The sequence below is a fragment of the Chaetodon auriga genome, chromosome 7 (genome assembly GCF_051107435.1).
Source record: "Chaetodon auriga isolate fChaAug3 chromosome 7, fChaAug3.hap1, whole genome shotgun sequence".
Lineage (NCBI taxonomy): Eukaryota > Metazoa > Chordata > Actinopteri > Chaetodontiformes > Chaetodontidae > Chaetodon > Chaetodon auriga.
The window spans coordinates 3,362,501-3,389,413 of record NC_135080.1 but is presented as its reverse complement, the minus strand read 5'-3'; the positions used below and the strand labels follow the sequence as shown (position 1 = coordinate 3,389,413).

At 46.7% G+C, this 26,913-nt stretch overlaps 1 protein-coding gene across 10 annotated transcripts in view; it reads left to right on the top strand.

Moving 5' to 3' along the window:
- The window catches only part of ryr1b (ryanodine receptor 1b (skeletal)), a 57,773-nt gene that overhangs the window by 18,920 nt on the left and 11,940 nt on the right, over nt 1–26,913 (top strand). For 5 of the 10 annotated variants that reach the window (XM_076735823.1, XM_076735821.1, XM_076735817.1 and 2 more), the window contains 68 exons: nt 65–198; nt 300–541; nt 633–825; nt 1,323–1,539; nt 1,631–1,735; nt 2,135–2,238; nt 2,335–2,418; nt 2,509–2,668; nt 2,834–2,981; nt 3,088–3,293; nt 3,422–3,596; nt 3,739–3,947; nt 4,034–4,380; nt 4,651–4,786; nt 4,977–5,137; nt 5,364–5,526; nt 5,611–5,697; nt 5,830–6,056; nt 6,245–6,689; nt 6,767–7,318; nt 7,426–7,626; nt 7,817–7,928; nt 8,015–8,158; nt 8,257–8,530; nt 8,691–8,808; nt 8,945–9,077; nt 9,221–9,315; nt 9,423–9,558; nt 9,643–9,826; nt 9,973–10,084; nt 10,207–10,327; nt 10,413–10,582; nt 10,690–10,910; nt 11,016–11,106; nt 11,294–11,434; nt 11,532–11,695; nt 12,064–12,142; nt 12,244–12,333; nt 12,472–12,612; nt 12,829–12,906; nt 13,016–13,091; nt 13,184–13,307; nt 13,399–13,514; nt 13,610–13,677; nt 13,989–14,110; nt 14,390–14,439; nt 15,708–15,768; nt 15,895–16,021; nt 16,160–16,268; nt 16,361–16,442; nt 16,614–16,744; nt 16,844–17,164; nt 17,313–17,553; nt 17,647–17,734; nt 17,828–17,920; nt 20,091–20,261; nt 20,364–20,423; nt 20,525–20,659; nt 20,753–20,865; nt 20,975–21,071; nt 21,179–21,285; nt 21,375–21,426; nt 21,598–21,678; nt 24,161–24,260; nt 24,566–24,645; nt 24,788–24,864; nt 25,034–25,107; nt 25,450–25,467. In XM_076735823.1, the coding sequence (XP_076591938.1) occupies nt 65–198; nt 300–541; nt 633–825; nt 1,323–1,539; nt 1,631–1,735; nt 2,135–2,238; nt 2,335–2,418; nt 2,509–2,668; nt 2,834–2,981; nt 3,088–3,293; nt 3,422–3,596; nt 3,739–3,947; nt 4,034–4,380; nt 4,651–4,786; nt 4,977–5,137; nt 5,364–5,526; nt 5,611–5,697; nt 5,830–6,056; nt 6,245–6,689; nt 6,767–7,318; nt 7,426–7,626; nt 7,817–7,928; nt 8,015–8,158; nt 8,257–8,530; nt 8,691–8,808; nt 8,945–9,077; nt 9,221–9,315; nt 9,423–9,558; nt 9,643–9,826; nt 9,973–10,084; nt 10,207–10,327; nt 10,413–10,582; nt 10,690–10,910; nt 11,016–11,106; nt 11,294–11,434; nt 11,532–11,695; nt 12,064–12,142; nt 12,244–12,333; nt 12,472–12,612; nt 12,829–12,906; nt 13,016–13,091; nt 13,184–13,307; nt 13,399–13,514; nt 13,610–13,677; nt 13,989–14,110; nt 14,390–14,439; nt 15,708–15,768; nt 15,895–16,021; nt 16,160–16,268; nt 16,361–16,442; nt 16,614–16,744; nt 16,844–17,164; nt 17,313–17,553; nt 17,647–17,734; nt 17,828–17,920; nt 20,091–20,261; nt 20,364–20,423; nt 20,525–20,659; nt 20,753–20,865; nt 20,975–21,071; nt 21,179–21,285; nt 21,375–21,426; nt 21,598–21,678; nt 24,161–24,260; nt 24,566–24,645; nt 24,788–24,864; nt 25,034–25,107; nt 25,450–25,467 (9,874 nt within the window). The remainder of the gene's footprint in view (nt 1–64; nt 199–299; nt 542–632; nt 826–1,322; nt 1,540–1,630; nt 1,736–2,134; nt 2,239–2,334; nt 2,419–2,508; nt 2,669–2,833; nt 2,982–3,087; nt 3,294–3,421; nt 3,597–3,738; nt 3,948–4,033; nt 4,381–4,650; nt 4,787–4,976; nt 5,138–5,363; nt 5,527–5,610; nt 5,698–5,829; nt 6,057–6,244; nt 6,690–6,766; nt 7,319–7,425; nt 7,627–7,816; nt 7,929–8,014; nt 8,159–8,256; nt 8,531–8,690; nt 8,809–8,944; nt 9,078–9,220; nt 9,316–9,422; nt 9,559–9,642; nt 9,827–9,972; nt 10,085–10,206; nt 10,328–10,412; nt 10,583–10,689; nt 10,911–11,015; nt 11,107–11,293; nt 11,435–11,531; nt 11,696–12,063; nt 12,143–12,243; nt 12,334–12,471; nt 12,613–12,828; nt 12,907–13,015; nt 13,092–13,183; nt 13,308–13,398; nt 13,515–13,609; nt 13,678–13,988; nt 14,111–14,389; nt 14,440–15,707; nt 15,769–15,894; nt 16,022–16,159; nt 16,269–16,360; nt 16,443–16,613; nt 16,745–16,843; nt 17,165–17,312; nt 17,554–17,646; nt 17,735–17,827; nt 17,921–20,090; nt 20,262–20,363; nt 20,424–20,524; nt 20,660–20,752; nt 20,866–20,974; nt 21,072–21,178; nt 21,286–21,374; nt 21,427–21,597; nt 21,679–24,160; nt 24,261–24,565; nt 24,646–24,787; nt 24,865–25,033; nt 25,108–25,449; nt 25,468–26,913) is intronic. The other 5 variants (XM_076735825.1, XM_076735822.1, XM_076735824.1 and 2 more) reach the window with 3 other exon arrangements.

Below are 26,913 nucleotides of genomic sequence, written 5' to 3'. Positions count from 1 at the left end.
TTTGAAGTGTCTGCTCTGCTCTGCCTCAGTGAAGCATGGAGTTGACAGTGATGTCTGCCTTTAGGTCCTGGATGTCTTGCGCTCTCTTTGTGTGTGTAATGGTGTAGCTGTGAGGTCCAACCAGAACCTCATCACAGAAAATCTGCTTCCGGGTCGCGACCTCTTGCTGCAGACCAACATTGTAAACTATGTCACCAGGTACTTCAGCTGCTGTTCTACACTACAAAAGGTGCACGCTGTTATTTGCCTCGTCTTTTCTGTTACGTAATTCATGTTTTTCTTTTGTTTTCTGTGCTCAGCGTAAGACCAAACATCTTCCTGGGTACATGTGAGGGATCCACGCAGTATAAGAAATGGTACTACGAGATGATGGTGGACTATGTGGAACCCTTTGTGACAGCACAGGCTACCCACCTGCGTGTGGGATGGGCCATGACCGAGGGCTACAGCCCCTACCCTGGAGGAGGAGAAGGCTGGGGAGGCAACGGTGTGGGAGATGACCTCTACTCCTATGGCTTTGATGGACTGCATCTGTGGTCCGGTAAGATGACTCCTCTGGTTTATTCACTGTTATCTTCCATGATGCTGCATGTCTTGTTCGATGACTTACTCCTCTCTGCTCTGCTGCTCAGGTACCGTCCCCCGCCAGGTGGCTTCGCCCAGTGCACACACCCTGGCTGCAGATGATGTCGTCAGCTGCTGTCTGGATCTGAGCGTGCCCAGTATCTCCTTCCGTATCAATGGTCACCCAGTCCAGGGCATGTTTGAAAACTTCAATGTGGACGGCCTCTTCTTCCCTGTCATCAGCTTCTCTGCTGGAGTCAAGTAAGAACAGAATAAAGTCAGATCAGATCAGTCAGATGTTCGTTTTTATATGACTTTTAATTCTTTCAACTGTAATTGTGTAAGTGCACTTAAATCCTTACAGGTGTTTCTCAAATAACCCAGAGTAATTATCTCTAATAATCCCTCTAAAACCTACAGTATCTTGTCCCCTAAAAGAGATTTTACAGCTGCTGTGTGTAATGATCCCTCACAGAGTGCTGAGATGGGGCTAATGGTGAATTGACTGATGAGAGCAGGGAGGGAAACACAGGCTCAGGATTTGGCACAGAAATTAAATCAATGTTGTCTTTATTATGAGTCTTACAACGATCAGGGCATTGTTGCCACAAAGGAATTATGTAGTATATAAAAATCTGCTGCCACAGATCTTTATATACTTTGTAATCCCTTTATATACTACGTAAGTCCACAAAGGAATTACGTAGTATATAAAGATCTCTCTATCAAACAGATAAGGACTCTGCTTCTGTCCTCAGGGCTCGGTTCCTCCTTGGTGGTCGACATGGAGATTTCAAATTCATGCCCCCGCCTGGATACGCCCCGTGCTACGAGGCTCTGCTGCCAAGGGAGAGGATGCGTATCGAACCCATCAAGGAGTACAAGCACGACTTCGCCGGCGTGCGCAACCTGCTGGGTCCGACCCTGTCCCTCACACACACCTCGTTCACCCCCTGTCCTGTGGACACTGTCCAGGTAAAGATCCAAACCCTGCGCTCAGACTCATGTCATCACACTCTCTGCTGTATTGCTTTTGTTTGGTTGCTGACTTTCCTTCGCTGAACAGATCGTGTTGCCGCCACACTTGGAGCGTATCCGAGAGAAGCTTGCAGAGAATATTCACGAGCTCTGGGCTGTCACCCGTATTGAGCAGGGCTGGACCTATGGGAGTGTGAGTATGGAGTCAGCACTGCAATACTGAAGCAACAGTGCAGCAATATTGATTTGACAAGTTCAGATTTATACGATTTGGAGCTCTTGAGTAATGTGCGGGCGGATATCTCAAAACACAATTACATGTATTTATTTTTCATTAGTTTGCAGGTCATTGTTTAATACAGGGGCCAAGTATGTGTCTTATCATTGTCACATGATGGTTATTTTCAAAAAATCTTTATCACTATCTTCAGTTTTAACAAAGAGTATGAGAACAATGATGCCTGTTTCAAATATCTGGTAAAATGCAGAGATGTAGTGGAGACTGAACACACCTGAACTCAGGGTTTGTTGACACAAACAAAGCATAGATTAAGTGGTGAGTAACCTACTGTACCATCATCTTCCTCCACAGTTCAGGGATGACAACAAGAAACTCCATCCCTGCCTGGTAGACTTCCAGAGTCTGCCTGAACCAGAGAGGAACTACAACCTGCAGATGTCTGGCGAGACTCTCAAGTGAGTTTCTAACTGAGGTTCTGTGGAGGCCTGAGAAATGCGAATTTTACATCCTTGAACACAAGTGTTAATGCCTCTGTCCTTGTTATCCCACAGGACTCTTCTGGCGCTGGGTTGCCATGTTGGTATGGGTGATGAGAAAGCAGAGGAGAACCTTAAGAAGATCAAGCTGCCCAAGACGTATGAAAACAAAGATATTTGTGCCTGTATGAGCTAACTTTCTACATTATCTTTTATATATATCTGAATATGAAATTGTCTGTCCTCCAGCTATGTGATGACCAATGGATACAAGCCTGCCCCCCTTGACCTCAACCATGTCAAACTTACACCAAACCAGAACCAGCTTGTGGAAAAATTGGCAGAAAATGGGCATAACGTTTGGGCAAGGGACCGGGTACGGCAAGGGTGGACCTACAGTATTGTGCAGGTAACCATTTCCAATCCTTAAGAAATCCTTTATTTTTATTTTTAGCTATTTTTCGGAAAACCTTAATTCATTCATTCATTCATTCATTCATTCATTCATTCAAGACATATAGTCACACCTTTTTGTGAAATTTTATATCAAGTTGTATACTGTTATGCTTCCAAGGACATCTTAAATAAGCGAAACCCTCGTCTGGTACCATACAACCTGCTGGACGAGAGAACTAAGAAAACCAACCGGGACAGTGTTAACAACGCTGTCCGCACCCTCATTGGCTACGGCTACAACATTGAGCCTCCAGATCAGGAGAGCAGTAAGTCAGCTTATCTCATGACAGCGTGTGGACTGGATGCAGGATGTCATTTATCTCCAGTGTCTCCATCCTTGATGTTGATGTCTGTCATTCTTTCCCTCTGCAGCTGGTCATGGCCTGGAGAACACCCGCGGGGACAAGGTACGAATCTTCAGGGCGGAGAAGTCCTACGCCGTCACCCAAGGGAAGTGGTACTTTGAGTTTGAGGCAGTAACCACGGGGGAGATGAGAGTGGGCTGGGCGCGTCCGAATGTCCGCTCTGACACTGAACTGGGAGCAGATGAGCTGGCCTACGTGTTTAATGGCAATAAGGTGAGTCTGCATCTTTAGGTTCACCTGTTTTAAATCATTGTCAGTCCAGTTTAATCAAGTTCAGGCCGGCACTGAGGTCGCTGTTTTATGTTTTGAACGGAATTTATTATCGATGTTACCCTTTCCAGGCTCAAAGATGGCACATTGGCAATGAACCCTTCGGTCGCCAGTGGCTGTCTGGTGATGTAGTCGGTTGTATGATCGATCTGGTTGAGATGAACATCATGTTCACACTCAACGGAGAAATGTTGATCAGCGACTCCGGCTCAGAGATGGCTTTCAAAGACATTGAAATTGGGGAAGGTAAGCATTAATTATCATTTTATCTTATTTGTCTCTTGACAGGAAACTGGTTTGGCCTAAAACATGACTTCATGGTCAAACACAACTTCACGGAAATCAGAAAATACCTTCACCAATTGCTTTCTGGTGGTTTTCCCCTCAGGTTTTATCCCAGTGTGCGCCCTGGGCCTGTCTCAGGTTGGAAGGATTAATCTTGGTCGGAACGTCAGCAGCCTGCGCTACTTTGCCATCTGTGGCCTGCAGGAAGGATTTGAACCTTTTGCCATCAATATGAAGCGAGACACTACCATGTGGTTCAGTAAAAGTTTGCCCCAGTTTGGGCCTGTACCCGCTGATCACAATCACATCGAGGTAACTTCTTGGTGGTATTTATTGTTCACTGATGTCAAACTTTAAAACTACATCATTCATTTATCTCGAAACATGTTGTCTCTCAGGTCTCCCGTGTGGATGGGACTGTGGACAGCGCCCCCTGTCTGAAGCTGACCCATAAAACCTTTGGTTCGCAAAATGCAAATACTGACATGCTGTTCCTCAGACTGAGCATGCCCGTCCAGTTCCACGAGACCTTCAAGATCCCGGCAGGCACCACCCCCCTCACCCGTGCCCTCACCATACCCGAGGAGGAGGTGGTGGTGGTGGAGCCAGACTCAGAGTTTGAAGTTCTGAAAAAGTCTGCCAGCCGCAAGGAGCAGGAGGAGGAAAAGAAGGAGCCATCTGTACCGAAGGAGGTCACTGTGGAAAATGAGAAGGACACAGTGTCAGAGAAGGGGAAGAAGAAGGGGTAAGTGAGGCAGGTTGTGTCTGTAGAGAAGAGGAACAAGCCTGGAGAGAATTAAAGGTTCACGTGTTGTGTAAAGAATTCATCCATCCGCTCAGTGTGAAACCAAACATTCCTCAGAGCAGAATGTCCTTTCTCCTCTAATTGAGACTTTGTGGAGTTGCTCAATTTGCTGTCAGCTGTGATTATTTTTCTCTCTTTCTCTCAGCCTCAAGGTGAAAGTGTCCACTTAAAAATTAACTCCAAATGTGTGTTATCTTCTCTGCACATTAGATTCTTCTCCAAGGCCAAGAAGGCTGCCATGACGCCTCTCGCCCCCCCTCCTGCCCCTCCAACAGTGCCACGTTTGGTTGAAGATGTGGTCCCAGATGACAGAGATGACCCTGAAATCATCCAGAATACCACCACTGTGAGCTAAACGTCCTCTGCTAATGCAAGATTTAAATGTCAAATTTGTTGAGCCTGCTCAATGGGAATTTGCGGTGTATTAGGTTGCATCATACTACGTGGTTTTCTAGTACTGTAATTCTAAATATATATTACATAGTACCGCTGTCAGACATCTTCCTCTGAGAGTCTTCCTTATTTTCTGTTATCAGTATTTCTACTCCGTGAGGATCTTTGCTGGCCAGGAGCCTTCTGGTGTGTGGGTTGGCTGGGTCACTCCTGACTACCACCAGTACGATCCAACCTTTGACCTCTCCAAAGTGCGCTGTGCCACTGTTACTGTGGGAGATGACAAAGGCAACGTACACGACAGGTTAGTTTTTTGCACATTTTAATGGTATTTTATTTATCTCTACCTAATTCCGACTGTCAGACTAAGTAACAGTAGTAGTTGAAGCAATAAAGAGCTTAACACTGTGTTTTATATCCTGCGGTGTCCCTCAAGGTTCAATACTTGGCCCCCTTCGTTTCCTGTTTATATGTTTCCTTTATACTACATTATCTGTTTCTACTGGTGTCTTCTTGCTGTGTCTTTGCAGTATGAAGCATAGTAACTGTTACATGGTGTGGGGAGGGGACCTGGTCAGCAATCAGCAGACCCGCTTCAGCCAGGAGGACATGGTGGTTGGCTGCTTGGTCGACTTGGCAACAGGTCTCATGACCTTTACAGCCAATGGAAAGGAGATTAACACCTTCTACCAGGTAAGGACAAGCTACAAGCTCGGTTGTGTGTGTATTTGTGTCTGTTTTTTTCGAGCTGAAACGACTGGAGGTGTTTTATTTCAGGTGGAGCCCAACGCCAAACTGTTTCCTGCCGTCTTCGTTCAACCCTCCAATCAGAACATGGTGCAGCTGGAGTTGGGCAAACTCAAGGTTAGAAACTTCTTTTGCTCACAATGCATTTACACTCCTGTCAGCTGTTTGAAAGGAGTATCAGCCTCATTCTTTTCTTTGCTATGCTTGCTTGTCCATATCTCCTCCCTTCTTGCTCCTTCTCCCTCTCAGAACATCATGCCCATCTCGGCCGCCATGTTCCGCAGCGAGCGAATGAACCCGGTCCCCCAGTGCCCTCCCAGGCTGGATGTCCAGATGCTGACCCCAGTTATTTGGAGTCGTATGCCGAATCACTTCCTCAACCCGGAGGTGGGCAGAGTGAGTGAGCGATTGGGCTGGATGGTGGAGTGCACTGAACCTCTCATCATGATGGCTCTACACATCCCAGAGGAGAACAGGTCAGAGATAGTAGCCCCAGCCGGCAGTCTGCAAGTTACCAGCGTCTGCAGTGCACTGCATGGGATTTAGTTTAATTCAATGGATGAAGATCCATTACTGCTACATAATTCTTTTTGTTTTCAGGATTCTGATAATTGCTTACCCGTGTTACCTAATCAGTTTGGATCCGTATGTGTTTGTTTATCAGGTGTATCGACATCTTGGAGCTGTCGGAGCGCCAGGATCTGATGAAGTTCCACTACCACACACTTATGCTGTACTGCGCTGTGTGCGCACTTGGCAATAATCGAGTGGCTCATGCCTTGTGCAGCCACGTTGATGAATCTCAGCTTTTCTATGCCATCGAGAACACCTACCTGCCTGGACCTCTTCGCAGCGGCTACTACGACCTGCTCATCAGCATTCACCTGGAGTCTGCCAAACGGGCACGTCTGGGCACCAACAGGGAGTTTATCGTCCCTATGACTGAGGAGACCCTCAGCATCAACCTCTACCCTGATGCAAACAAGGCCCATTCTCTCCCCGGTGTTGGCCTCACCACCTGCTTACGGCCCAAGCTGCATTTCTCATCCATCAACTTTGTCGGCACGGACCCTGACCTGTACACGCTAAGTCCTATTTTCCCCCTGCAGGTAAGATAGAAGACACAGGTTGAATTGGAAAGAATTTTGAGTTGCCTTTTGCTTATTTTTATCATTATTCCCCTCAGGAACTGAAGACCAGGGCCATTAGCATGTTAACAGAGGCTGTGCTGGATGGTAGTCAGGCTATGCGGGATCCAGTAGGAGGCAGCGTGGAGTTCCACTTTGTCCCAATCCTGAAACTGATCAGTACACTGCTCATTATGGGCATCTTCAATGACGAGGACACCAAGCACATCCTCAAGATGATCGACCCAAATGTTTTCAGTGGAAAGGAGGAGGAGGAGGAGAAGGCTGAGGAGGGCGGAGGAGAAAGCGAGGAAGCAAAGGAGGAGACGGAGGAGGAAGATGAGGCCGAACTTGAAGACGAAGGGGTCGGTGAGGAGGAAGAGGAGGAGCAGAAAACTTTAGAGAAAGAAGAGCATAAGGAGGAAGAAGCTGAGCCTAAGGAGGAAGGAGAAGAGGAGGAGGAGGGAGAGGCCAAAAGAGGAAAAGTGGATGGAGAGAAAGCGGAGGAGGAGAAGGAGGCAGAGGCAGTGGAGGCAGAAGCAAAAGATGAGGAGGAGGGTCTGGAGGAGGGGTTACTCCAGATGAAGCTACCAGAGTCTGTCAAACTGCAGGTCAGTCTGATATTTACTGTCTGCTGTTCCCATCTATTAAAAATCTGTCACATTTTTACAAATAACACATCTTAAACTCTTCTTCCTGTCTCATCTGCCTCTCCCAGATGTGCACACTCCTTCAGTACTTCTGCGACTGTGAGCTGCGACACAGAGTGGAAGGCATCGTGGCCTATTCAGACCAGTTTGTCCACGATATTCAGAACAACCAACGCGTTCGTTACAACCTGTTAATGAGAGCCTTCACCATGTCGGCCGCTGAGACCGCACGCAAGACCCGAGAGTTTCGTTCACCGCCGCAGGACCAGGTACTAATTAAACCTGCTTTTGAATGGATTTGAATATGATTAAGATGATATTCCTCCCACAAGTTATTAGAAAATTGTGAGATCTTTCATTGAACACATATCATGGAGAACACAAGAACAACAAAGATACTTATCGTTATTATTATTATTATTATACTTACTGAGTTGTTTTACTGTCTTCCTCTTTAAGGTTCTGTTGCTGACCAACTTTAAGCACAATCCAGAGGATGAGGACTCTCCAGTGCCTGAGGAGGTGCGGGACAGTCTGGGAGAGTTCCACAATGACCTTCTGCTTCACTGTGGTGAGAAGTTATCTATTTTAGGTGTGAAAAACTTGTTATGTTAAATGTTTCTGGGTCTTAATGCTGAATTCCCATTTTGCACACAGGCATACAAATTGAGGAGGAGGCAGAGGAAGAAGAGGTGGACACCTCACTGGGGGGCAGACTCCTCAGTCTGGTCGACAAGATCAAGAACTTGCGCAAGAAGAAGGAGGAGGAGAAGCCAGAGGTCGAGGAGGAACCAAAACCCAGTAAGAGTAACAGCCACATCACTTAGTCAGGACTTTACTGTGGATACAGGTTATTACACACTAGACAAACTCTACGTCTCTCTGTCCACTTCACCAAGGCACCCTTCAGGAGCTGATCTCCCACACCATGATCCACTGGGCCCAGGAGTCCTTCATTCAGAACCCTGAGCTGGTGCGTCTGATGTTCAGCCTGCTCCACAGACAGTACGATGGCCTCGGCGAGCTGATCCGAGCTCTGCCCAAAGCCTACGCCATCAACGCCGTGTCTGTTCAGGACACCATGGACTTACTCGAGTGTTTGGGACAGATACGTTCGCTGCTTATTGTCCAGATGGGCCCAGAAGAGGAGCGGCTCATGATCCAGAGCATCGGGTCAGTGTGGGCCTGATGATATGGACTTAAAGCATCTGTAGTGGTGATAACAATGGGACATGTGTGATTGATTTACTGTAAATATTTTAATATTAAATTTCCTAAACTGTGATTGTTTTCCAGTGTGTCAATATAACGTGAATTTGACTTGTTTTTTCAGGAACATCATGAATAACAAGGTGTTCTACCAACACCCCAATCTGATGAGGGCTCTTGGTATGCACGAGACTGTCATGGAGGTGATGGTCAATGTGTTGGGTGGAGGAGGAGACTCCAAGGTAACTGTGATGATTTTCAGTTTGTTTAATTTATGTTTATGGTCCAGTCTAACCAGGACTTCCCTGTCGGAGTGTGAGCCATCACCGTATGCAGCACAACCCAGTCAGAATGTCTCTTTTGGCTTTTCCTCTCCAGGAGATTCGATTCCCCCAAATGGTGACCAACTGCTGTCGTTTCCTGTGTTACTTCTGTCGTATCAGCCGGCAGAACCAGCGCTCCATGTTTGACCATCTGAGCTACCTGCTACAGAACAGCGGCATCGGCTTGGGTCAGTGTCGGCCAACTCCGCTGTTTGCCGTGCTGTGTTTTTATTAGAGCTGGGATCCGATCCAGTATCGGTAACGGCTGCCAATGCTGACGTTATTCACAACAAACAAATATAAACTCACTGTGTTTGTTTCACATTTGCAGGCATGCGTGGGTCCACACCTCTGGATGTGGCTGCGGCTTCCTGCATTGACAACAATGAGCTGGCGTTGGCTCTACAAGAGCAGGACCTGGAAATGGTTTGACACAATTAAAAAAATACAAGAAAGAAAAACATACGGAAAGATACGGCGCTCTTGTTGTCTCATAATCTCTCTTGTCATCTCTCACATGCATGCTGATGTAGGTGGTAACATACTTGGCGGGCTGCGGGCTGCAGATGTGTCCGATGCTCCTCTCTAAGGGTTACCCCGACATCGGCTGGAACCCCTGCGGAGGAGAGAGATACCTGGATTTCCTCCGCTTTGCTGTCTTTGTTAATGGTCAGCACTCTTGTGTAATGATTACACTTGTAGTCGTGCGTTGTGAATACGCGTCACTAACATTGACACGCCTGCTCCTCACAGGAGAGAGCGTGGAGGAGAACGCCAACGTAGTGGTGCGTCTGCTCATCCGTCGGCCCGAGTGCTTCGGCCCAGCCCTGAGAGGAGAGGGAGGAAATGGTCTGCTGGCTGCCATGGAGGAGGCCATCAAGATCTCAGAGGATCCAGCACGGGATGGACCCACTGTCAAAAAAGACAGACGCTTCATGTAAGTGACGGCGCAGGAGGTGTGATACTTATGCATACAGGCTCATTCACCTTCAGTCAGCGTTCATTAATGGACATCGTTGTGTATTGTTTATTTTAAAGCTAAGCACATACAGTTGTAGAAAAAGATGTTTTCTTGATGGGCAGGTTTGGTGGTGAAGAACAGCATGAGGAGAACCGTGTACATCTGGGAAATGCCATCATGTCATTCTACTCAGCCCTCATCGACTTGCTGGGTCGCTGCGCCCCCGAGATGCATGTGAGTAGAACGGCTTTTCACACCATTGATTTCCCTCAAGCCTCCAGGCACGTCGGCTCAGTACGTGGCTGAAGAGAAGGGGTTAGTCTCATGCAGAGTTTCTTATGTGTTTGTATCTACAGCTGATCCAAGCAGGCAAAGGTGAGGCTCTAAGAATCAGAGCCATCTTGAGGTCTCTGGTGCCCATAGAGGACCTGGTGGGAGTCATCAGCTTGCCTGTGCAGATTCCTGCCTATGGCAAAGGTTAGTCATGTACGAACACACTGTAAATGTAAAATATTTGGGCCTATGTTGGAATCTTCCTTGATTTCTTCTGTCTAAACCACAGACGGTCAGATTATCGAACCGAAGATGTCAGCCAGTTTTGTGCCAGACCACAAAGCCTCCATGGTGCTGTTCCTCGATAGAGTGTATGGTATTGAAAACCAGGACTTCTTGCTTCATGTGCTGGAGGTTGGCTTCCTGCCTGACATGAGAGCTGCAGCCTCTCTGGACACGGTGAGTAAGAAAAGACACAGATGAGGAATAAAACAGCAAGAGAAATCTTCTGTCAACTCCAAGAATCCACCATTTGTACGTCATTCTTTGCTCCTCTCTGGTTACAGGTGGCATTCAGTACGACTGAAATGGCCTTGGCACTGAACCGCTACCTCTGTTCGGCTGTTCTGCCTCTGCTCACCAAGTGTGCCCCGTTGTTTGCTGGGACGGACCACCGGGCCATCATGATCGACTCCATGCTCCACACCATCTATCGTTTGTCCCGCGGCCGAGCCCTTACCAAGGCTCAGAGGGACGTCATTGAGGAGTGCCTCATGTCGCTCTGCAAGTCAGTACTCCCTCTTTAGAAAAATGTAAATTATAATAACCACTGTTGAGATATGACTAGAATGTCAAACACAGTCCTCATGAAGCACCTTGATGACATTCACAGGTACCTTCGACCCTCTATGCTGCAGCATCTGCTTCGACGGCTGGTGTTTGATGTGCCCATCCTCAACGAATATGCAAAGATGCCTCTCAAGGTTTGACACTCAGTCTAATCAATCTGTCTGTAAAGTGCAAACAGTTCAATTGGATGGCATTACAGTGATTACTGCATTTGCTGACAGTTGTTATTTTACGGTTATTATGAGTAAATTGCTTCATTTTGAGTACCATACATTAAAAACGGCCACATTTCTACGTCTCTCTCTGATTTCATTGCTTCAGCTGTTGACGAATCACTATGAGCGCTGCTGGAAGTACTACTGCTTGCCTAACGGATGGGCTAATTTCGGGGTGACCTCAGAGGAGGAGCTGCATCTTTCTCGTAAACTCTTTTGGGGAATCTTTGAGTCTTTGGCACACAAGGTGAGAGATGAATCTTGTGGCCACAGTTACACAGTAACACAGGGCTAAAGCTCACGTCATCATCAACCTGACTTCTCTGATGTCCTCCGAACTCTAGAAATTCGATGCGGAGCTCTTCAAGATCGCCATGCCCTGCCTCTGTGCTATAGCGGGAGCCATCCCGCCGGACTATGTGGATGCCAGCTACTCCTCTCACACTGAGAAAAAGGCCTCTGTGGATGCTGAAGGCAACTTTGATCCCAAGCCAGTGGAGACCACCAAGTGAGCAAGAAAATACATGACAGTACAAAAATAACTCACAGTGCATAATGACAGAGGAGGATGTAGTTCAAATACTTCTTTAATGTTCCTCAGTGCACAGTGACGCTGTGAACATAACAACAGTAAAACATTAATAGACACATTTCGTTTGAAGATCTTGATTTCATGTCGTGTTGTGCTTTTGGAACTTGCCTGTTAACGATACGACATTTTAAACTTTGCATGCTGAGAAGCAGCACCTGTGAGGACGATATGTGAGGCGACATATGACATTTACAGCGTCATTTAGTCAGGTTTACTTAAGTTTAGTTAACTATACTAAGTAATACTCATCAGCAGTACTGAATGTGAGTTTAATGTGCACACAGCACCATCATCCCAGAGAGGCTGGACACCTTCATCAACAAGTATGCCGAGCACACTCATGACAAATGGGCCTTTGAAAAGGTCAGTTACGAAAAGTAGAAATCATTTCAGATCAAGTCCACGTCTGTTGATTTGTTTGAAATCGTTGTAATTATGATCTCAATGATTAAATCAATATTCAGATTCAGAACAACTGGACCTACGGAGAGGTGCTAGATGAGAATGCCAAGACTCACCCAATGCTGCGGCCGTACAAGACCTTCTCTGAAAAGGTAACGATTCAGAACGTCTGTCTCGTCTGAGTCACAAGTACTAAAGCTAATTTATCAGCCATGACCTTCTAAATACATTATTTTAATTGTTCACAGGCTGCCTGTTCATTTTTAAATCCTCTTCTCTCTCTTTCTCAGGACAAGGAGATTTATCGCTGGCCCATCAAAGAGTCCATCAAAGCCATGCTGGCCTGGGAGTGGACCTTGGAGAAGGCCAGGGACGGGGACGCAGAAGTGGAGAAGAAGGCCGCCACACGCAAGATCTCCCAAACTGCTCAGGTACAACAGAGAGGAGTGAAAAAACACACAATGTTTGCTAATATGTTGTGTACAGTTTTATCATATCATATGCTGCATTGTCTTTCTATATTCATTTCTCCTCTGGGGATCAATAAAGGCCTGTCTTATCTTATCTTTCTTATCTTATCTTTCTTTTCTTTTCTTTTCTTTTCTTTTCTTTTCTTTCTTTTCTTTTCTTTTCTGTTCTCCCTTCAGGCTACTTATGATCCCAGTCACGGCTACAACCCTCAGCCTGTAGATATCTCAGGAATGGCCCTGTCCAGAGAGCTGCAGGTATGCATCTTTCTGTCAGTCTTTCACAGCACTGATAGTTCTCGTATTTTGGTTTGACATTTAATTTTCTTTCGCGTTCCGATTTCATTTTCTTCACCTCTCCATGCAGTCCATGGCGGAGCAGCTGGCTGAGAACTATCACAACACCTGGGGCAGGAAGAAGAAGTTGGAGCTGCAGGCCAAAGGTAAGAGCACTTCTCTGATGCACATCCACAGCTGAGTTCTTTGTATTGGTGGCTTGTTTGCACTGTTGAGTCCAAAAATGTGCTCCTGTCAGGTGGCGGCACCCATCCTTTGCTCGTGCCTTATGACACCCTAACGGCTAAGGAGAAGGCCAGGGACCGGGAGAAGGCCCAGGACCTGCTGAAGTTCCTCCAGCTCAATGGATACGCTGTGACGAGGTGAGCGGGCTGTTGCTGCTTCCCTCTGCGGTCACTTCTGCCTCTGCTTCTCTCTCTCTCTTTCTGTAATTTCGATTCTGTCCTTCCTCAGGGGACTGAAGGACATGGAGCAGGACATTTCCTCCATCGAGAAGCGTTTCGCCTATGGCTTCCTCCAGAAGCTTCTTAAATGGATGGACATTGCCCAGGAGTTCATCGCTCATCTTGGTACTGTGGTTTGAGGCGAAGCTTCCTCACGGCCATAAAACTCTCTTGTGTACCGTTAACTGGACTGACTTATTTTTAATTGCTGTCTTTCACAGAGGCTGTGGTTAGCAGCGGTAGAGTGGAGAAGTCACCACATGAACAAGAGATCAAATTCTTTGCCAAGGTGAGCAGGAAAGTCAGAGGTCATGAGGTCATGACTCACCTTACGCTTCCAGCGTTTCTAAAATAGGTATCAAAATGACAGTTCAGGTTACCGGTGCATGTGTACGAGCTGAGTTTCTCCTCGGGAGGAGGAGGGGGGGGTGGTCACGTGACACCCAGGCCGGCTGTGTTTGTGGTGTCAGAATGAAGTACTTTAAACCTAAATGAGATATTTTCCTAAGCCTAACAAAATGGAACATAAAGAAGTGTTAAATTTGAATCTATTTTTGACGTATGGGTGGATAATTTCATCCTGCGCTCTGTCTTTTATAGATCCTCTTGCCACTGGTGAATCAGTACTTCAAGAACCACTGCCTCTACTTCCTGTCCACTCCTGCTAAAGTCTTGGGCAGTGGAGGACATTCCTCCAATAAGGAGAAGGAGATGATTGCGAGGTATGTGCAGTAAAAGCTTAAGAAAGGTTTGGTTTGTACTCCCAGTTATGTGACCTGAACTCTTTACCATGTACCTTTCCTTTAGTGCAGTACTTCTGTGTGACACTGTCTGCTTTCCCTCTTCCATGTCTCTCCATCTCTCCCCTCTTGTGCGATATCCTTTATTTCCTTGACCTCCCTTTTGCTTTCTGTGTCACTCCAAACATCGTCCCTGCCCTGTTTCCCCTTACCGTCCTCCCTCCCTTTCCCTCCCTCTCCTCGTTTCTCCTCCTACCTCAGTATCTTCTGTAAGTTGGCTGCTTTGGTGAGGCACAGAGTTTCTCTTTTTGGTAAGGAATCTGCATGGTGGCGTCATGCCCTGTCACCATCCCTGTACCTTCGTGTCTGTTTTCCTAATTCCTCTTTATTTCTCCAGATATTCTTTGAATCTTCTTCCTTCCAACCTTCCCATTGATTATTAATCAGCACACTATCAAAGACTGACGTTTGCTCTGTCTTCTCATGCTCTCATTCTCCTCCTCCCCTCTAACTGGATCTCCTCATCTAACGCTTCTCTCTCTTTAGCTCACCTTCTGCTTGGCTTTGATGTTTTCTGTAACCTGGGATCAGATGCATAAAACTCACAACTAAAACTCTCAAAGACAGACAGACTCATTGTTTTTGATGAATTTGTAAAGTTGCACGTACACCTGGTTCTGTTTTATAAATGCACAAGCCTGCTTCCACTCCCACAGTTAGCCATAAATGGATGTAGTGGCAAACAACCTAGACAATATTTTGCTCTACATCATCTGATATTTCATGTCCACATTATCACATGTCCCTTGAAAACTGTTTTTAAGGTCTGTAGTTTGCACTAGCTGGGCTCATTCTCGCCGCACCTTCTTCTTTCATGGACAGCAGTTTCTGTGTGGGACGTGCAGGATGCATGGTTTTTCTTTGCACATATTGTTTATACATCTGGCCCCAGGTGTTTCAAAAGTCGTGCTTTTAAGGCCTGGACCTTGATCTGTGCTCATAACTGAGAGTGATTTGAGCATGAGTGTCTGTAGCGGTGTCAGCTATCCACAGAGGGCGCTGTGCTGCAGCTCTGCGATGTGCTGTCGGCTTGACTTTTATGAGGCGGTGTGTGCTTCATCCTCATCCTCCTCCCCCTTCACCACCGAGTGTCTTTAATAGTCCATCAGGCTTATGTAACTAGACGCTGGCGAACACTTCACACTGAGCCCCTGCCCTTTAACTTGACCCCCCAGGACCACATGGTACGTGATAGTCGAAGTGCACCACTGCAACCGATCCACCACTTGAAATGTACCCAAGTCAAACTGCAAAATGGTGGTATTGCACTCAAGAAATCAGTTTGTAACATAGAATATAGCACAATATTGCTTTATGTGACCGGTCCGATGTGCGTTGTCTCAGTGATGTGATATACAGTCAGTGTTTTGTAACACGCTGTACCATGACTGTATGTCCTGTTTCCTGTTTTCGATGAAGAGCCTTTAAGATGAAATCTGGCCTTTACAATACATTAATAGACAGTGGACTTGTAGAGTAGGACAGCTCTGACAGTACTTCTTTGTTGTGATGTTTTCAGGGACAGATGCAAGTGCAGTGGTTAACTGTCTGCACATCCTGTCACGGTCACTGGACGCCAGGTAGCTGACGATCTCTTCACATCCACCCTCAGCACATCCACAGGCAGAGCGAAATACAAACAAACTATGTGTTTTAGATCATCTGTGCCTTTTTTTTGACTGTTCGTTTGTGTCCTTCTTTTCAAGGACTGTGATGAAATCAGGCCCTGAGATCGTGAAGGCAGGCCTGCGTCAGTTCTTTGAGAGCGCTGCGGATGACATTGAAAAGATGGTCGAGAATCTGAAACTGGGCAAAGTGTCCAGTCGCAACCAGGTCAGAGACAGCACCGGAGGCGGCACCAGCGGCGGCGCCCTACTGTGTTGTTTTTACACTCTTGTTCATTTTTCTTGTGAGCTGATGTCCGCTTGTGTGTGTGTGTGTGTGTGTGTGTGTGTGTGTGTGTTCCTGCAGGTGAAGGGTGTGTCCCAGAATATCAACTACACCACCACCGCCTTGCTGCCAGTCCTCACCTCACTGTTTGACCACATCGCCCAGCACCAGTTTGGAGATGACGTCATGAGTGAGTGACGTGCTTCTCTCTATGGTTCATCATTTGTCCTTCATGGCACTGACTGAAAGCTAATGCGATGCCTCTCTTCTCTACGTCCTCAGTGGACGACTTACAGATATCCTGCTATCGTTTAATGTGCAGTATCTACTCTTTGGGGACTGTGAAGACCCCACATGCGGAGAAGTGAGTGCTTGGCTCGATGAAAGTCTCTGAATACGTCTAAAAAGAGCCGTGAACAGGAAAAAATGTTAACATGTTCTTTCAAAGGCTGATTGTTCATTGATTTTTTCTTATTTTTGTGGAGACATCTCATGAGGATTTTGTGCTGTTTGTCTCTGTTTGTCTCCCGTGCAGACAGCGACCTGCCCTCGGCGAGTGTTTGGCCCACTTAGCAGCTGCTATGCCAGTGGCCTTCCTTGAGCCGACACTGAATGAGTTCAACACGTTTTCTGTTTACACCACGAAGACCCCCAGAGAGAGATCCAGTGGGTTTTGGCATTTTGCCTTCTTTTCCTCCCAACCACAACATCACCCACATTGTGTCTTTACCTTTTTCTTCATCTGCCTTCTCTCTCCCTCCTCAGTTCTGGGTCTTCCCAACCAAGTGGAGGAGCTGTGCCCTGACATCCCAGAGATGGAGATCCTGATGAAGGACATCCATGACCTAGCTGAGTCTGGGGCTCGCTACACAGAAATGCCCCATGTGATTGAAATCACGTTGCCCATGTTGTGTAACTACCTCCCACGCTGGTGGGAGAGGGGCCCGGAGAATTTCCCCGAGCTGGAGGGCCAGATCTGCACCTCTGTCACCTCCGAGCACCTGAACCAGCTGCTGGGCAGCATCATGAAGATTGTGGTTAACAACCTGGGTATAGACGAGGCCTCCTGGATGAAGAGGTTGGCAGGTCAGTGAGCGGACATCTTTTGGCTTTTGGAGGCCGTTTCTCCTGTGGACCTCTCTGATTCTGCACCATGGCTGCTTTTGCTCACATTTTGTACATTCTCTGTATTTAGAGAAAACTGTGCTCTGTGCTATGTGTACCCCTAATCCAGTGTTTGCCCAGCCCATTGTAAGCAGAGCGAAACCGGAGATGCTTAAATCCCACTTCATCCCCACCATGGAGAAGCTGAAGAAGCGCGCCGGGAAGGTGGTGGCTGAGGAGGATCAGCTGCGCATGGAGGGCAAGACGGAGGTGGACAGTGAAAATGGGACCATCCGAGATGAATTTGCTGTGCTGTGTCGCGACCTGTACGCTCTCTACCCCTTGCTCATCCGCTACGTGGACAATAACAGGTAGCTGGACTTGCTTACTTCGTTGCATTATTGCTGACTTTGATTCAGATTCTCGAGTTCGTCCGTTCATGTCTCTGCTCTCTGTGTCTGCAGGGCACGGTGGTTGACCTGTCCAGACCCAGATGCAGAGGAGCTCTTCAGGATGGTGGGAGAGGTCTTCATTTTCTGGTCCAAATCCCACGTGAGTCCCACGTGTGCTTTCTGTCGTCTCTCCTGGTTTTTGTTTCCTCTGTTCCTTCGCCGTCTCACACTTTCCTTGTTTTATTCATCCCAGAACTTTAAGAGGGAGGAGCAGAACTTTGTAGTGATGAATGAGATCAACAACATGTCCTTCCTGACTGCCGACAGCAAGAGCAAGATGAGCAAGGTGAGGATGGACGAGCAGACGTGCCCTCAAGTAAAACATAGCCTGTTACTTAATCAGATCTTTTATTCGCTTACTCCATATCTTGAGCTGTAACTCATTAAGAAACTAAACTCTAATGATTAATATTTCACTAACACCACCCATTCAAAGCAGGGAAAGATATCTGTTCTCAGCTGTTAATGACTGTTCTGTAAATAGTAATACTTCTCTAGAAATGTTAGATTAATAGGCTGTGACGTAACTAATAACATCCCTTTACCAGGACAATGTCAGTGGCAGTATATAGTGTTCAGGCAGTGGTAGGAGTGTCGCTAACTGTGTTTTCTCCTTATATCCTGTGTCGGGGTTGGACGCTGGGCCACTAGGCCGGAGATGGAGAGGTTAGACTGTGTTTGTGCACGAGCGCTGTGCTGATCGCATGGCACCCTGAGTTTGGGGAGGCATTTCATCAAGCTCTCCCATGGATTACCACACGTCTCACTCACAGACCCCAATATTCACACACACGCATACACACACACACACACACACAAACAGGGTTGGAAAAACAGTTCCTGTCAGGAAAGAGCTCATTAAGATAAGATCCTTTATTGATCCGCCAGAGGGGACATTTGGGTGTTACAGCAGCATAAGGATGAAAATAAATAGAGATAAAAGCAGGAAACGAACAAAATAGAAACTATTCAAAAGGCAAAGTTACAGGCAGTAGAAGTACACATTCAGCACCCACAGGGTTGGACTTGCACAATTTAGAAGCAGCAGTATTACAGTGACGTATACGTGGAGGTGAAATGATGCTGTGTAATATTGTTGAAAATGTTTATATGAAGAATGTTTTCTGAGTGGGACGTGTTTGTGATTGTATGTGAGTTGAGAGTGAGTGTGTGTGTGTGTTAGCGATGTGTGTGTCAGTGTGTGTGTGAGTAGGGGGTCTGGAGTGGCTTGATGAAAGCTCTTTGCTGTAGATCTTAGTGGCCTGAGGGGTTTCATGGTGCTCGGCTGAGCAGTTGTGTATCTGGTTTGGAGTGTGCGCTCCTGCGGCCGAGCACCATCACCCCATTTTCTCTGAATAATAAACAGTTTGCCTCTAGATCGTCCCTGTTGGAGACAGTTGTGGAGCCCACGCTACTGTGCCATCTGTAATGTTGAATTTGGGTTATTGACGCTTGGATTTCTTTCAGCTTTTGTGGTAAAGATTCCTGCGCTGGGGGACTCTTCTCTTTTCCATATTATCATTGGCTTTGTGTTCACTTCCTGTTTACACCAAAAAGCCATCCCATCCCTTGCTGTTACCATTAGAGTCACTTGTTCCAGCTGTAGAAGTACAGGCTGGGTCTGTCGGGGGAACTGAAGCTAGCTCGACATCACCAGATAGCTGTCGTCATATTTACTAACTGGACTCGCCCCTCCATGCCTAATTCATTGACACCATTAAATTCTTAAATCCTTGAATATCTAATCACTGTTTGATGTTTTTTCATGGTTGCTGTAAGATAAATAAGAGAACCTCCTCTCCTTGGCTATCAGATGGGCATTACTGTAGTGAGCTTCTGTTACCTGATCGTCAACGCCTCTCCCTGCCTGAAGAGCAGGTTTACTCACAAACCACACTCACTGAGGGCAGAGAGGGAGCTGTGAGGCCAGACAACAGTCAGTAATGAGCGCTGGCAGCCTCAGGACGGGAGCGTGTGAGAAGAGCTCCAGGGCGATGGAGCTGACCCCATAGACTTGTGCTGATCTGTGTGCTATCCAGTGGACGGGACGTGCCCTGTCCGGCCGCTGCTCTACTAACAGTGAGGCTGCATTGTGTGTAACAACTGTAGCTGATGCAGCGATGAAGCACCTGAAACTCCACCAGAAGTCGATGCTTACAAGAAAATGTAGCTGTTGTTCTGTCTGATTTCAGCTGATGAAAAATGACTTTCAGGCAGTGGTCGAGTCTCTTTCTCAGCATGTTGTGATATTGCGTAAAATGTGACTCTGCGGTTGGTTCTTGCCATCTCATCGTGTCAGCTTCCTTTTATGTGAGTCACTTTTTGGGAAAGTCTTCTCAAAAAACCTGCGATGTCACAAAAATATTTTCTGAAAGGGAAATGTTTGATGTGTGACGCGTGGCGGCTTGTAATCCAGGCAGCGACGGATCGATCTGAACTCCTCTCTCTGTCTTTAGTCTGGAGGCTCGGAGCAGGAGCGTACCAAGAAGAAGCGGCGGGGGGATCGCTACTCTGTGCAGACCTCCCTCATCGTGGCAGCGTTAAAGAAACTGCTTCCCATCGGCCTCAATATGTGCTCTCCTGCAGACCAGGAGCTCATCAATCTCGCCAAGATCAGATATTCACTGGTACTTTGATGTGTTTGAAGGCAGCTCGCTGACTGTGTTTTGTCCCAACATGGGAAATTTTTCCATTTGATATATAAATCTCATGTGAATCTCATGTTATAGAAAGATACAGATGAAGAGGTGAGAGAGTTCTTGCACAACAATCTGCATCTGCAAGGCAAGGTGAGTCGACTTTTTGATATTTAAAGAGGTTGAAGAAGAAAAAGCCTATAAAAAACTGAATATCTTTACATGCATTATACGTATGTGACCTTTGGTTTCAGGTGGAGGACCCCGCCATGCGCTGGCAGATGTCTCTTTATAAGGAGATGGCTGGAAAGGCTGAAGATGCTGAGGACCCTGAGAAGGTGGTGAAAAGGGTCCAAGAGGTGTCTGCTGTCCTTTACCACATCGAGGTGGTGAGTATAGAAGGTGCAGGCGTTAATTAAACATCAAATTGATTAAATATTGTGAGGGGGGATTTGCTCAGTAGATGTCTTTCCTTGCTTTAGACAGAGCATCCCTTCAAGTCAAAGAAAATGGTGTGGCACAAGCTGCTGTCCAAACAGCGTCGCAGGGCTGTGGTGGCCTGTTTCAGGATGACCCCCCTGTACAACATCCCCAGGTATGATTCCCTTCATACTCATAAGAACATGATTATTAAACAGTCAGGAGGCTTTTCATTAGCCCTTAAAACCTGCTGAATGAAGACTTAATTGCCTCTCCTCTCACAGGCACAGAGCAACAAACATGTTCTTGGACGCCTACAAGCGCAACTGGCTGGAGACTGAGGGTTACTCATTCGAGGACAAGATGATTGATGACTTATCCGTGAGCCATCTTGCTATTAATTCTGACATGCACAGTTAGCATTCATGGCATATTGTCCACAGTCTATACTAAGGATATTGTCATGTTATCTCCCACAATTCAATTAGAAAGCCATGGAGGAAGAGGAGGAAGAGGAAGAGGAGACCGAGACGAAGCCTGACCCCCTTCATCAGCTGATTCTTCATTTCAGTCGCACGGCTCTCACAGAAAAGACGTAAGAGCGTCCGGCTTCCTCTCAGACTCACCTGTCACCTGTTCCTCAGCGACACTCAGTGATTCCTGTCATGTGTTGTCTCGTTACAGCAAACTCGACGTTGATCATCTCTACATGTCTTATGCTGACATTATGGCAAAGGTGAGGCAGTCGAAATACTTTTCTCATTTAACCAAAACCTCGTTTGAGACATGAAAAATGGCAGTCGCAGTGAAAACTGTCGTCGCAATCACGCATATATTTTGCATATTGCATAAAACTGCGAGAGTACGATTGCTGAATCTTCTGTGATCTTGCACCCGCTCCCTGCAGAGCTGTCACATTGGTGAGGAGGACGAAGGGGGAGAACAGGAGGGGGAGGAGCCGTCCTTTGAGGTGCGACAGACAGAGATGGTATGGGGGGACCAGGGGAAGGGACACAGGGGAGTCAGCGGAGAAGCAGCTCCCCACGCAGTGACCACACCAGGACATCACACTCGGCACACCCCCCCACCCCCACACTCCACCCTTGCTACAACATTCCTCTTTTTTCTCCTCCTGTCTTTTCTCACTTCTGCACTCACACCACTTGTCTACTTCCTGCTCTGGTGGACTGACCTGTGCATGCCTTTGCTGGACTCGGCCCACCAGTCGGATCAATGTCGCGGACTCAATTTGTTTATTTGCGAAATTGCATGATTTGAGTGCAGAGAGATGGCGCAGCTAAAGACAACAAAATGAAAACCCAGGCGGAAACAAACCATTGAGTCTTTGCTGGTTGTGTAATTTCAGAAGCACGATTTCCAAGTCAGGTGTGCTTCTGACTTTTTTGGGGTGGATTGACTAAGTCTGCAAATGGCTGCATCCATAAATACACATACAGGCCACCTGCTTGAAAACAGAGAAATGCAAAAGAAAGTGTCATCAAACACAAGTCCAAGTCCATGGTGCACCTGCACAGACCAGAGTCTCAGTCAGTCCACCCCTCAGTATGACTGGTCATTTGAAAGAGCCTCTCAGTGGTTTGTTTTGCCTCAGGAGCCAGGTTTAGACACTGTGATGCTGTAGCTATAGACATCCTTGACTTTTCCTGGAGGGCAGCATTACACTCCTAAGGGCGCCGTTAACGAGTTCAGTGTTGATTCTTGTGGTCACCGGAGTGTTAGCATTCCTGATGTGCGCTCAGACATGTGATGTTGCCATCCACGACTGAACCGAGCCGCTGTTTTTGGACACAGATAACCGTTATCAAGCCAAGCCTTGCAGCCGGCTTCTTAGCTCTCTTGCGCTGATGGTGTTTGTCTGTGGTGAGTCTCTCCCCGACTTGCACCACCCTTTCCTGACTCACACTCTCCTGTACTCACCTGCTAACTGGGCTGTGTTCACCCGGATCGACTCACCTGATAACTGTAGTTGGAAGTGTAACAATGACTGATTTTGTTTGTCTTTACTTTGAATTGGACAACGTTAACAAGTCCCCCTCTCTGTGCTCACCAAGGACTACAGTAAAAGCCTGCACAGTCAGCCGTATATACACTGTCCCAAACCCAAACACACACTCAAGCACACACTACAGCATCCACAGACATACACACACACACACACACTCACACCCATAACCTCATACAGTCTCTTTTCATTCATCACAAAGATTCGTCATTTGCTCAAAGGATGAGCAGAACCTCTAAACGGAGAAAAGTTTAAACACAGTCAGGCTTACGAGGGAGGGGGGCGGAGGGAGGGGTAGAATCAGTTCTGGGTGCTTTGGGTGGGGCTTTATGCATGGTGTGCGGTGGGTGGGTCAATCTAACCTCTTTTGTCAACAGGATTGTTGTTCATTGCAGCAGTAAAGTACCCTTAGTTTAATAAAGGACAGTGAAGTGCAGCACAGTGAGCGTAGCAGTGAATTAGAGTGTAGCATCAGTACAGAGGTATGATATACTGCACCGTGTAGTATAATACTAATCGTTTTAAGAATTTAATAGAAGCTAATAATTGGATAAAACTGTGAAAAGAAGCAATATCTGCACACATGTGAACACAAACAAGACAAACTATTTGATGTCATTTAGCTCAGTTTACACTTGTTAGCATCCAGTGCTAAATAACTAAATGACACTCAGAGTGTATTCAAGTAAGCGTCCTGATGTCAGCTCAGACGTACGGCCGATGGTTAAACGTGGTGCTGCTGGAAGCGGGATATGCATGCTGTGTTACTCAGACAACGACTGTTGCTTCCTCGTAAGAATGTGTGAAACGTGTGTTTTTGCTCTGGGAAGAAATGTTTGCTGCCATCGAACGTTTGCTGCCTCTGGAAGATGTCAAGAGCTGGAATAACTGTTTCCATCACTAATACACACTGTGTTCCAATGAAAGAGTGTGTGTGTGTGTGTGTGTGTCTGTCAGTGTCCGTGTGTGTCTGTTCCTGTATTTCTGTCTTTGTGAGAATTAATGAGTTTTAGACATTTTAAACTAGATTTTTAGACCAGATGCATCAATCCTGGCTCAAAGATGTCAAAGCTCTTTTATTTATGAACTCTATTCTTTGCACATTGTTTTTAGTAGTTGCAGCTACTTCCCCCATCAGCACCAACAGTAGCATCGTGCTCAGAGATACATCAGATCCTGATGCTCACTCCTAAATGAAGCTAACACACCCCAGACACAAATCACATGAATGTCACTATTAAGTAAAACCTGCTAGTTTTAGCAAACTGGATTGTCTCGTGTGTCGTCGTCAGCCTCATCAGAAACGTCTGTGTGTGCGGTGGATGGATGGTCATAATGAGGATGTGTGTGTGTGTGTGTGTGTGTGTGTGTGTCTGAGTGAGTGCGGGGGGCAGTGCAGTCTGTGTTGGCGGGGTTACAGCCGTGTCCCTCCTGCTCTGCTCCACAGGAAAAGGAGATGGAGAAACAGAGGCTTCTGTACCAGCAGTCCCGTCTGCACAACCGTGGGGCTGCAGAGATGGTGCTGCAGATGATCAGCGCCTGTAAAGGTAGCTGCTGTACCCAAAGGCCACACACACACACACACTCCCTAATCTTAGCCATAGCATTTACATGCCTAACAAGCTGTTATTGCGCCCCCCCCAGCCCACTCAGTGGAACCTGAGGTGCTCTGCTGTCCAAGCTTTGTCCAAATCAGATCAGCGGTGTTTGAGATATCAGCCAACAAATGATGCTGATGTTGTATTTCTGTACCTCGAGGGGTGAATTATGACAATGCTAAAAGGCAGCAGAGAGAATAGATGCTGTAGCACAGAGCAGTTTTGGGTCTTACTGATGTATCTGCCTACTCCAGGCGAGCCTGGAGCCATGGTTTCTTCCACACTCAAACTGGGAATCTCCATCCTCAATGGAGGCAACAGTGATGTACAGCAGGTAAATATTAGAGGTGTAAATACATTCTAGTAAAGTAAAGTAGTTTTTCTCTTTCTCGACAACACTATTACTCACCGTATCCATCTTTTCAGTAGATTTCTGTTGACAGGAAGCTGTGTTCTGTCTTCCTGTCTGTGTGCAGAGAATGCTGGACTACCTGAAGGACAAAAAGGATGTGGGATTCTTCCTTAGCGTTCAGGCTCTGATGCAGACCTGCAGGTCTGTCAACGGCCCGAGACAATAAGAGAATAGAGGCAGAGGACCACCACACACGAGTCTATACGATGTTTTTTAGGATACCCCTGCAGAGTGTACCTTTAACGTTTTTCAGTGCTGAGGTTTGATTGACTGGATGTTGTTGAACTGACTGGTTGTTTGATGTCAACAGCGTTTTGGACCTGAATGCTTTTGAGAGGCAGAACAAGGCAGAAGGACTTGGGATGGTTTCAGAGGAGGGCACGAGTGAGTACGGTCCACAGCGTCACACACGCTGTCGTGCACACTGCTACACTTACACACACGCTGAAACACACACTGCCGTGTCTTTGTTCGTGTGTGTGTTTGTGGGTGCCGGGTTGCAGGTATGTGTTCATGTCCGTGTGTTACAGCCATGACAGCATTTTGACTGTTGATGTATGCTGATGATCTGTTTATCATCCACTGACAGCCATGAGATTTCTGGACTCACTGCGTCTCTCTTTGTCTTCTCTCTCCTACGTCTTGTTCACTTTGCCCGTTTCAACCCTTTTCCCCTCATACCCATGTCCTTCCCACTCATCAATTTGGTGCTCTCACGGTTCTCAGATAAGAAGCTAGAACGTGGTAAATGAAACTTTGCTCTCCTATTTTTCTTTCTCTCTTTCCCTCCTTTCTGTCCTCTGTCTCTTTTAGCTCTGAATCACATGACTAGTCTTTTCCTTGCTGTGAACTGAGTATGCATTTCATTTCACGCTCAAGGACTCAGTTAAACTCTACACAAAGAGCCGCTTCCTCTTGAAGCGATTGTAAAGTTTAATGTTCGTCCTTGAGTGTTTTATCACAGATCTACTGTAACTCTGACACTCTCGATCCTGTAACTGATCAGAGGGAAGGAAAGGCAGTAACCTCATTCCTCCTCTCCCACTCACTTCTCTCAAGTAGATCACAGAGAACGACACTGACCCCGTGTCCTAGAAACTCTGAAATGAATTGCAGCAGTCGTAGGGACTCTTTAAGCTCTGTATCTCTCTCATTCACATCATTCAAACGCAGCGTTTCACTTCTTAACGTGCACAGCTCGACCAGCTGTGTAAAACCACTGCTTATACATTCAAAATTCAACAGTGGCCTTGTTGTTGTTGTTGGAAAAACTTGGATCAACAAGGCAAACCTCCTAATCCAACAGGGTGCACTGATGCAAACAACAGCTCCAGGCTTGTTGCTGATCCTGCGTTAGCACTTCTCTCCGATGCTTTGTCTCGTCAGCACGGTTAGACCCAGCTGTGACATCATAAAGGAAAAAGTCGCTGAATAAAGTGTGAACTGGAAATCAGTTAAGATAAGAGAGAAAGACGCATGCTCCGTGTTCCACGTCGTGTATTAGTCCATTTAAGTACCGTAACTTGTTTGTACACAATGCTCGATGTACATAACACATGACATGGTGGTGCAAAGTGTTGAGTTATGGAATCACATCTGTACCCTGTAATTATGTATTTATACCCCTAACCTGTCCACCCTGTATGTGATCCTGCACCTTTGCTACGGATTTCACCCCCGTCGCTGTGTCCATGTTATTGTTCTGAAGACGTATGAAGCCCAGCGTCGCCGCCACGCCTCTGTGTTGTTTATGCACCATCTCGGTAAACTCTGAGCATGCGTGAATACAGAACGTTAATCAATAATCTGTATTTTGTAATGAATGGGTTTAAAATGTCTTTACTTCCACCCTGACAACAACAGAGATTAATTGGACATTTCTGCATTTTCCAGCACTGGACGTGTATTAATGTGTACTGAGTGTTTTTCCATCTTATTGGAGTTTGCAGAGTTCAGTAGATCTGTGCTGCATGACGTGTGCCTTGAAGTTATCACTGTGTGTTTCTGTCAGCGCTTGCGTCACGTGTGTGTCCTCAGTTGTATTTCTGTGTCTGTCTGTTACTCCCTGGTTTCCTGTCTTCATTTGTGTGTGTGTCCTACGTCCGTTTCAACGTGATGTGCCAAACGTTTGCTCTGGTGTCCGCTGAAGGTTTGTTGAATAGATGTTTTTTTGTAAAACGTGTCTCGAGA